This window comes from Acyrthosiphon pisum, chromosome A2 (genome assembly GCF_005508785.2).
Source record: "Acyrthosiphon pisum isolate AL4f chromosome A2, pea_aphid_22Mar2018_4r6ur, whole genome shotgun sequence".
Lineage (NCBI taxonomy): Eukaryota > Metazoa > Arthropoda > Insecta > Hemiptera > Aphididae > Acyrthosiphon > Acyrthosiphon pisum.
The window spans coordinates 63,872,586-63,883,776 of record NC_042495.1 but is presented as its reverse complement, the minus strand read 5'-3'; the positions used below and the strand labels follow the sequence as shown (position 1 = coordinate 63,883,776).

Sequence of the window (11,191 nt, the reverse complement as noted above, 5' to 3'; positions counted from 1 at the left end):
GCTTCTCCTTCATATTTTTCTGGCTGTAATCTTAATTTGTTAACACTTAAGCTTATTATACATACTTTGTATAGATTGTTTAACTCAAAAAAAAAAAAAAATATTATAATATTAATTCAATTTATACATGATATAATAAATAATAACAATATAAAATATCGAGACTGACAAACCGTTTCCGCTCAGAATCGTTTTTTATTATACAATGATAAAATATCATTGAATTCAATTTTAATACAATCCATTGTACAATGCAAATTTACCTACTGTACAGCAGAGCGACATCCACTTACACGCTTTTTTAATTTAAATTTTGGTCAGGTTTTCACAAAAATTATCACATTGTGGACCGTTTATCTGTCGACACGCCATTAATTTTTAACCATAATTTTTTGTTGCTCAGGTCCTATAGTCAGTGCTCTAACCAACAAATACGGATGTCGTGTGGTATGCATGGCGGGCAGTGTCATCGCGTCCATAGCCTTTGCGCTCAGCACACTATCACCAAACGTCAATGTCTTGATGCTCACTTATGGTTTTATGGGTGGTAAGTTATACAATATATTGTCTGGCTACCTAAAATGTAGGTGGCCGGACAGGTAATAATGTACTAGCCGTGTATGTAATCTGTCGGCCTGTGATAACCTAACCTAATTGAGTAAAGAATGTTACATTGCCTTGTTTATAGGTGGTACGACATCCCACCTCAACGGACATCAGCTATCGTCATATCAAAAAATATATATGATTACTCTAAAAAAAAAATTAGCCCATGGTTAAAATAATTGTTTAGGACAAAAGGTACGTTAGGACAATTTTTAAGTATCAATTAATTGTTTTTTTTTTTGTTTTTTTTTATCCCCATTTAATTAGATTTGTTTGATACATTTCACTTTCTTAAATTTTTGAAAGTTTTTTTTATAATTGCAAAACCTATGTCATTAGGGAAGTATTTATTCGTACAATAATTATTTTATATTTATTTTGATTCATCGAATTTCCAATGTTCGTAGTCAAGTTTCCATATTGTGTACTTTTTTTTTACGTTTATTTATGCCTTATTTACCAAAAAAATATGTCGGTAATATCACAACATAGAATTATAAACACAAAACTGAATATTAAAAAATAATTTTGTATAAATATGATTGTCATATTTATAAATTAAAAAAGTTATTTTTTTGAGAAATCATGTATATTTTTGGCGCACACACTTAATATTTAATTTTTAATGATCATTAAAAAGGAATTACTTTTTAAATTTTAACATTTATTCTATATTTATATAATATACCTAATAGTCTAATTATAATATAATTTACATACACAATTTGTAAACTAAACATTCTTTGCACGAAAATTAGAATTTAATTTACTAAGGTCTTAAGAGGACTTCGCACCTGCATATGTTGTCTCCATCTTACACGTGTACGACATACTAAATTTCACGCTCAGCAGATCAAGTTTAGCCCCATTAATTTTAAAATTAGAGTGAATTGACCTCTTCTAATATTTAAAGGTAAGAATATTATCTAGGGTATCCCATCGGCTTTTTTTTATATTTCAATTTTAAAGTGAATTATAAGTATTTTAAAACTGTAAATTATTTATAGATCTTTTAATACTCATGACTCAAATTAAAATTAAAATATAACAAATAGCCGATGAGATGCCCTAGATAATATTATTAAATTTAAATTTTATAAAGGGTCAATTCACTCTAATTTTAAAATTAATGGGACTAAACGTGATCTGCTGAATGTACAATTTGCTATGTCGCACACGTGTAAGACGGAGACAACATAGCGGGTGCAAGGTCCTTATAAAAAAATAAAATCGAGGGGTTTTTGGATAAGAAAAGTATAAGTATATACTACTATAATAAATAAATAAATAAATAAGTATATTTTTGTTAATTTTTAGGAATTGTGTAGTTGTGTTGTAAATAACAAATATTAAGTTATTGTTTGATCAGACCTAAATTTTTTCTAAGCCATTCACATTTCATAGCTTATCTAGCTATACATTTTTGTATAAATCATAAAAGTTATTTATTGTGTATTAAAATACTATAGGTATAATTAGAAGTGATATTATTTAAATACAAAGGATGTTTCCCTGCCTACGTTATGAATTACAGTGACAATGAACATAGGGTGGTTACTAAAAAGTATACAAGAGGGTACTTTAATTAGGAGGCTCCATAATTAAGAAATTTCTATAAATAGTCAGTCTAACTTAATTTATATTGCATTAAACATATGGATTTAGCACTGATATTATTTGTTATTTATTTAATACTGAAATACTATCATGGACATTTTAGTATAAAAATATTTAAAGATAAGATTTTGAATTATTAAATGTCTAAATTAAGTGGACGCCAAACTAGAATTTATTGTCTCTGGTCATATTTTGTTGAGTGAATTGTCTAACAAACTAATCAAACTTAAAAGTGAGCATATTGTTTATTGCACCATCATAGGATTTTATTGATATTTAAATTTTAAAATTTAAAGTGAGTTTTAACTAAATAAAATGCTATAATTTTAAAATGCTATTAACTCACATTTAAATATAAATATTAAAAGTCATGAGGAGTTGCCTTATAGGCCTGGATAATTCTTACCTTAAAAGGTCAATTCAATCAAAATCTAAAGCTTATAACACAAAATTGGTTCTGCTAAATGCTATTTGTGATAATAAGGGTTCAGGATCCTCTTAATGTTTTATATATGAAACTACAAGTACCAAAAATTTACCTACTTAAAGTAAAACATTAATTCTATAATTTTCATTAAATTTTTTTTTTTTTAATTCTTTCTACAGTTTCAAATGTACAAAGAAATTTATTTCTTATTTCTTAATTAGTTAAGAAATTAGTGTGTACGCCAATAAATTACTAATAAGTAAATAGTAATAATATTTATAGACTGTTAGTTTATAAAAAAAAAAAAAAAATTGTCTATGGAAGATGTATATAATAGACCAACTTTAACAGTTAGTAGGATATATTTTTTTGTTAGTTTTGTAAACAATTAATTTTTTCTTCCATTAATTAATATTTAAAAAATGTTTGTTTATGTTAAATACAAAATAATTTTCTAAATATAAGAATTATTGGTAGGTAATTATAAGTTATAATTATAAATAGACTACATACAAATATTTTATAAAGAATGAATTTTTATTTAACTTGCATAACTGTTTTAATATGGTCAGATATATGATAATCAGGCTTAGTATTTAATATTTATGTAAAATAAAATAGTAAAATATGCAATGAATTTACCAATATTTTCCAAATTATCATTAAATGAAAGAGAAATTTCTTATAATTTAAATTTAATTATGTCACTTATTTAAGAGGATGTCATACCCCCATGTGTTGTCTCTGTCTTAGAAATGTACAACATAGCAATAATAACTGTTTTGCGCGAAACAACTTTTATCTTTCTGTGTTTGTAGTAGTGGCTTCAAAATTTCTGAACATATAGGATGGAAAATTACCTATGCAACTGCATAGTCATATTTTTGATAACATAAATATAATAAAAGTTATTTGCTTCTAAACATTTGGTATTTTCATTTGCTTATAAAAAATGATTGGATAGTGCTTTTAAAAAAAAGAGCATGCTATTGCACAGATAAAGTTCTTCTTTATGTTGTAAAAATTTGGTAGTTCTACAACAAATATGGTGCGAGAAAAATTCTCCCAAAGTTTTTACTATGTTGTACATTTGTAAGACGGAGACAACACATGCGGGTGTGACATCCTCTTAACTAAAATGTTATTATAAATAAGTCTTACTTTTAAATAATTACATAACATTTTTAATATATTTCGTCAAAGACAAAATCTCTGATTTGTATCAGTATGAACCAATGAATTACTGGACTTAACTAATCAAATTTGTATAAAGACACCACAAAAAAAAAAAAACAGTAATGCATACAAATTTTAGTCCTAGTGGAATAAATTATGTACCACTATTAATTTCTTTCATTTGAAATGTGTTGAATATCACACTTTCTATGGATGCAGTTTTGTTATAATTATAAGATTAATTAATATTAGAATTTATATGTTGTTAATATTTATTCTTTATATATTTCTCAAAGACGATTTGATTAATTATACATACTAATCTAAGTTATCTAACTTTGACAATATTTTGGAAATTCATTCTATTCAAAAGTTATGGCATTAATTAGCCAACTGACTTAATATTCAATAAGTGATTTTCTATTCTATTCTATTCTATTGTTTTTCTTACTTAGAAAATTGTATAAAACCAAGTTGAAGTGGATTAAAAATTATTTTAATTGATTTATTTATTAAAATATGACAGAGTGTAGCAAATACTGATACAAAATAAATTATAGCTTATAAATATATTATTAAATTGTTATATTATACTATATTATAAAAACCTTGAATCACCACTGATTGAAAAATATAGTACTAAAGTATCGTATCATCGTGTTTACCGTTTTTTATGTATTTAATAAGCATTAAGTAATAATAATTATTGTCAAAAACAACTTTTACTTTTATTATTTATCTATACATAATGTATAAACACACAATGCACACATACATAAATATATACATGTATACATTGACATATTAATATACCTACATGTTTATATTTAATATAAGTAATACTTATATTGTGTTGTAATATTTATTTAATATTATTTAACTTTTTAATAGTTTGTATAATATATTATATTTAGGGTTAATATGATTAAGTCGGGTAAAACGAGGATGCATGTGGTTTTAACGAGCTGTTTTTCTAAAATGTCTTTAATTTATATAAATTAATTTAGATAACCTTTCAGGGATCTATAAACTTATCAAAAAAAAAATACCACATTTAAAAAATAATGTTGTTTTTTTAGGTATTGGATTTGGACTTATCTATTTACCAGCTGTAGTATGTGTTGGATATTACTTTGAAACAAAACGATCACTGGCCACCGGTATTGCTGTATGTGGTTCTGGTTTTGGTACCTTTGCTTTTGCGCCCCTTGCCACTATGCTTCTCAAAAACTTTGATTGGAAAGTCTCGAATTTGATACTTGCTGGAATGATTCTGTCGTGTGCCGTAAGTTTCTTCTTGATTCATCTGTTAAACTATTTTTATTTAACTGTATACCATCAGATGTACATTTAAATATTTAATTTTAATTTTAGTTATTTGGTGCTTTAATGAAGCCTCTACAATATCCAAATGAAGGCTGCAAACCATTACTCCAAAGAATGGCAGATGAAAAGCGCATGCAAATGGAACGCGGATCAATAGGTGGATCATATTTCATTGTACAACTTAAAGATGGGTCATTAGAAAAAAGGCAAAAGTTACCACTAAACATTGATCCTGGTGTTCATTCAAGTTTTAACTTAGATGAATTGGTGGGTGGCACCGGATCTCCCATGACACCGATACCCACCATGGCAGTTTTACCTACAATTAAAGAAGTGAAAGCTCCAGAACAGAGTGGATCTAGCAATAGTTCTAGCAATGCTGGAAGTGGAGAATTTAAATCTGATAAAAAAGACAATAAAATAGAAAACTCAAAACCAGAAGTACCTGAACAAAATGGTGAAACAAATGGAAATGGAGAGTTGACTGAAGTGAAAGCCGCCATTCCAAGAAATGCTTCTCAGCCTGCATTTACAACTCATGTTCAAGGTTTACCAAAAAATGGTTCAGTACCATTTTTTGACCGTATTCGAAAAACAAGTGCCAGCGAACGTTATCGACCTACTTTGGGGCCGATAAAAGTGTCTCGACCTAATCTCAGTTCAAATGGAGATATTCGTAAATCTATACATTTAAGATTATCAAATGTATCAATACTTGGTAGTAAAAACAATAACGCCGAAGATATGTGGTCAAATGTTAGTGTTTCAATGACTTATCTATTAATAATATAATATATTATACACTGTCAACCGAGAGAATATAAGTCCACAGTTTACTTGGAATGGTTATCTTTTGTTAGGAATTTATCAGTTTCCGTGTGCTCGATTCTCTCGGGAGATGGCATATAAGTATCTATATTTAGAAATACAATTTATTTCATATAGTTTTTGAACACATGAACAAAATTAAGCTAAAATGTTTTTACTTTTGAAATGTATAGGTGGATACAGACAGCATTGGATACACTTCATCAAAAACAAGCATAAGAGGAAAAGAAACTGTGCGCCCAATGTCCAGAAAAGATATCTTTTACTCGGGTAGTGTTTTGAATTTGCCCGAATACCGATCACAAAAATCACTTGCCAGCTATCGCCAAAGTATTTTGTCGTTACCAAAATCCATGATGAAAGATAACGATAAAGATGATGATGAAGAAATAGATGGTCTGTTTGATATTTACTACTTGTAAGGTGAAAGAACACGACTAAAATGTGGATTATATATTGCAGAAGGTTGCTGTCCATTTTTACCAGAATCTATTAACTCTGTATTGTCCTCGATGATGGACACAAGTTTACTTAAGGATCCTGTATTTATGATAATTGGTATCAGCAACGTATTTGGCATGGCTGGACTTTATGTACCTTTTGTGTATTTAGTGGATTATGCCAAAGAATCTGTGAGTTTTGATAGTTCATTAGAAAATAAATAATAATTGGCATAACCAAGATATTTCTTCTATCAAATTAAATTGTGTTTATAATGATAAATCTTTAGAGTTCAAATATTGATTCAAGTCAAGCATCATTCCTGCTGTCTATTATTGGTATAACCAATACCATTGGACGTGTAGTCTGTGGTTTTGTTGCCGATTTCCCTTGGGTTGATTCGCTGTTCCTCAATAATGTATGTTTATTAATCAGTACAGCTGCTGTTGCTGCAACCCCTTTCTGTGTCACCTACACCCATTATGTTATAATGGCAGTCTTCTTTGGAATTGCAGTTTGTGAGTATTAATGGACCAACATGTAAGCACAAATTATTGAATTTAATCAAATATTTATTATGTTCTAGCTGGCTACATATCATTAACATCCATTATTCTTGTGGATCTATTGGGTCTGGACAAGCTCACAAATGCCTTTGGTCTTTTGATATTATTTCGTGGGGCGGCCGCAATTATCGGATCACCATTAGCTGGCGCAGTATATGACTACACAAAATCATATGACTGGCCATTCTTTATGGCTGCTGTATTCTTCCTGTTGTCTGCTATAACTAGTTTTATGGCGGCTCCGTTAAAACGTTATTTGGACCAAAGACAGATGGCCCTACCCCAAGACGATGATGATGCGTTGACTCCAATTGATGAGGATGATGAAGAAGACGATGAAGAGGAAGACAACACGCACCATCATCATCACCAAGTTCCAACTATCATTGAAACAGCTCCTACGCCAAATAAACCACCATTGCAAGAAATCAAACAGATAGAGTCTGTGGTTTAAATTCTAATAAAAACTCTTAATTTTATTTTTTTTTACTTAAAAATGTATGTCATCTAATTTTATAAGCATTTACATTTACACAATTTTTTTTTTCTATATTTAGCTATTCTCAAATAATAAACTATGAGAAATATTTTTAAATATGTAAATAATTGTTTTATTTCTTAATAATAAAAATATTTCCATATTAGTTATCAACTATATGTATGCCCAAATGTAGATGAACATTATTGTGTAAATAATAATAATTAAGAAACATTTGACTAATTTAAACATTGAATTATATAAGTATTTTTTTATTTTCTCTTAATGTACTTTAAAAAAGTAATTTTACAATGAAAAAAATATGTGTAGAGTTATATATTCAAATTATGATTATTTTTAAGAGCGTAGGCACACCAGAATGCCACTTAAAACACATGTAGAAGCTGTGATAACTTCTTGATTTATATTTTTATCTAAGGGGCATTTAAGTTGATAGGAGACACTACATTTGTTTTAACAGGTTTTACAAACTTGCGTGTGTTACTTTAATATTAAACGTATACTTTTAATACATTTCAATTTGCTTTTGTAAATAAAAATATCATAATTTTGAAAACCATATTATTTTAGTAAATAATTATATTTATTATAAAAGAATACCAGTTATTATTATCATTTTATTTTCATTATTACATATATATTTTTTTTGTTTTCTAAATAGAATTTTGAAAAATGAAAACCACTATATATATTGAAAAGAAAAAATTTACAAAAAAATAAATAACTTTTTGTGTATTTATTTTTCATTGCTTGTATGTGATATTTTTTCAATCTTTGGTTTGAACTTCATGTACAGCAAAAACATTCCTAGTGTTGCAAATGTAGCACAGGAAATCTATATATAACATAATAACGGAAGATTAAGTATATATACTCCGGCCCACGAGAGTCCATATGTCAGAACGCGTCCGTCACTGCGCATCGGCACGTTGCCGAATAATGGGAATGGCATCATGGTGGGAGAAAACAGACGTCACGTATTACTATATGAATGGTTTACGTATGGACTATCGTGGGCCGGAGTATAGTATTAGTATATATCTCATGATCTAATTAAGCAGTTTTAATTTATAATACTTAAAATAAGGTTACGTCATATGGACTACACAAGTATACAGTGGCGTCATTTTGGGGGGGGGGGCAAAATGGGCATTTTCCCCTGTCTGATTTTAAAAGCGGCCCAATGGGCCACGCCCAGTTGTTGCCGTTTTACCATTACTATATTTTATTAGCACAAAAACATGCCTATTTTATAATATTTTCAGAAAATATTATACTATGGAAGTACTTAGCAATTATTGTCACAATGATACATTTTTACTTATTGAATAATAGGAATATATTTATTTTTAGATGCATGCGGGGACGTACATATTGTATGTATGGGTATGCATTTATGTATGTTTATTTGTGTGAGTGTGTTTTGTGGAGGAAAATGAACATATTAATATTGTTGTATGCACAACAATAATAATAATTAGTATGATAATCTCGTATAGTTTAATTTCTAAATTCTAAAAACAACAACCGATTGGCACTCTTATTAATTATCATTGATCACGGACTTCAGTTAACTTGCGACAGTCGTGTATAATTCAACTATTTGTGTTAGTATTTTAGTTGAGTATACCCTATTCTACCTAAATTAAAATTTATTTATTTTGTGATGCGTGTTTACATTAATCTTTTAATTTGAGAAAATATGACTTAAAAAAAAATTAATGGGTGGTGCGGCTAAAAATATAAAAATTACCACAAAACTGTTCGAGAATCGAAAATAATTTCTGATATGTTTAATAAACACAAAACTTGAGCCGATAAGCAAGCAATAAACAAAATATATATATTATAATTTAAGATATTAATTTGTAAATATATAGTATACCTATATGGCTATACCAGAGTAATAGAGTATGGGCTATAAGTGATAAATCAGGTAAAATTGATTTATAGATAATGCAGTTGATATTATTTTCAAAAATAAAAAAAAATAAAATATACTAATAAACTACTATATAATATTATTGTTATTTGTTTATCAATATAAATATTGCCATAATATAATAGTTTGTAGACTTTTAACTGATAGGTATACAATTGTTTTTCTAAAATATCCGCTACCTTCTATTTAAAAATAAAAAGGGTACCATAAAAAAATGTAAGTAGTTAATATATGGTTGCTAGTGGTTTTTTTTTACCCATTCGGGCCGGTCAAAACCTTTGCCCTCCTCTATTCAAAACTGAAATGACGCCACTGCAGGTATAGTAGAATCCGCTTAACCTATTTAATAGGGACATTAATGACAGTCCCAAATGAATGTATTGTATGTAAAATGTTTCGGGTAATCGAGATAATGGTACAAATGGGTCACCGCTTGATGTGTCCCAATTAAGCGGATTCGACTGTATACTTTAACATTTGAATATTAAAAATGTTGTGATTTGGCTCTAAATCATACTGTTTGGCTTGAGGGCTGTATGTTTTTTAAACCTTATAGCTTGTCTTAGTATGTAAGTAGGTAGGTACAATAGAATCCAATAACACGATTATTTTCTTTCAAATGTAAAACTATTTTTAAGGTTTAATATCATATCATAAGTGATTTGTCAAATTGTGAAATTATTTTGTAATTAAAATGTATTCGATTTTAATTTCCATTAATTTCAGAGGCAGAATAGTTTGAAAATAAGGTTTTAATACAAAGTTTCTCATTATATTTCCCTATAAGAATTTAAAAATGTGTTTAGAGTGTCCGGTTTAAAATTATCCCACATTATCCCGCACCGGGATAATGAACCATGTGAATGATATGGTCCAAACATCCCGGTGCATTATTTTTCACACCGGTTTAGTCTAGTGAATTTCTAGATAATCTCTGCTCAGAATTGTTTTTATCGCATACAATAATGCATAATTGTAGTTCAAATTGAATATAACCATCACAGTGACAAACTTAATGACAGGTACTGTACACTAGAGACCTATGATCTGTAGTTTAGTGCCGAGTAACTCCCCCAATTTTAGATTCTGAGTGGAACGATGAATGTATTGATTTAACAATGATGTGTGTTTTTTTTTATTATTTATTTATTTTTTTTTTGTGTCTGTCATCACCTTTTAGTACAGTAAAAGTGCTTGGATTTACTTCAACAGTACCTTTTTTTATAGGAAAGTGAATCTAGTTGGTACTTTGTGTGGTCAAAAGTAAAATTTTTCCAGTAATTTTCAAAAGCGCCGTGAAAAACAAAAGAAAAATTAAGAAAAAAAGGGAATTTTTACGCAAAATCTCTTTTCATCACTTTAAAACAAATGACCGTACATACGTGAATTTTTCACTGGTTCTTTATATTTTAATTTTCTATAAATGATAAAATTTTCAAAATAATTTTGATTTATTTTGAACTATTTAGGGACATTTTCAGTTACCAATATTATTAGTTTTTTTTAGATTCTGAGTGGAACGATGAATGTATTGATTTTACAATGATGTGTGTTTTTTTTTTTATTTTTTTTTATTTTTTTTTATTTTTGTGTCTGTCATCACGATTTAGGACAGTAAAAGTGCTTGGATTTTCTTCAACAGTACCTTTTCTGATAGGAAAGTGAATCTAGTTGGTACTTTGGGGGGTCAAAAGTAAAATCGATTTTGGTTTTTGGTGTAACTTTAAAACAAATGACCGTAGATATATGAAATTTTGACTGAA

At 28.3% G+C, this 11,191-nt stretch overlaps 2 protein-coding genes across 5 annotated transcripts in view; one reads left to right on the top strand and one right to left on the bottom strand.

Annotated features, from left to right (window-relative positions):
* Window positions 1-8,221, top strand: part of LOC100162256 (monocarboxylate transporter 1) — a 98,276-nt gene extending 90,055 nt beyond the window's left edge. For 3 of the 4 annotated variants that reach the window (XM_001947543.5, XM_003242120.3, XM_016801657.2), the window contains exons 3-9: window positions 404-547; window positions 4,906-5,111; window positions 5,201-5,908; window positions 6,154-6,376; window positions 6,443-6,612; window positions 6,711-6,939; window positions 7,008-7,441. In XM_001947543.5, coding sequence (XP_001947578.2) covers window positions 404-547; window positions 4,906-5,111; window positions 5,201-5,908; window positions 6,154-6,376; window positions 6,443-6,612; window positions 6,711-6,939; window positions 7,008-7,441 — 2,114 coding nt within the window. Of the gene's footprint in view, window positions 1-403; window positions 548-4,905; window positions 5,112-5,200; window positions 5,909-6,153; window positions 6,377-6,442; window positions 6,613-6,710; window positions 6,940-7,007 lie in introns of all 4 variants that reach the window. The other variant, XM_003242121.3, reaches the window with a different exon arrangement.
* Window positions 7,893-11,191, bottom strand: part of LOC107882770 (ATP synthase membrane subunit DAPIT, mitochondrial-like) — a 6,673-nt gene continuing 3,374 nt past the window's right edge. Inside the window, exon 2 of the mRNA XM_029489027.1 lies at window positions 7,893-8,321. Coding sequence (XP_029344887.1) covers window positions 8,223-8,321 — 99 coding nt within the window. The 3' untranslated portion in view covers window positions 7,893-8,222. The remainder of the gene's footprint in view (window positions 8,322-11,191) is intronic.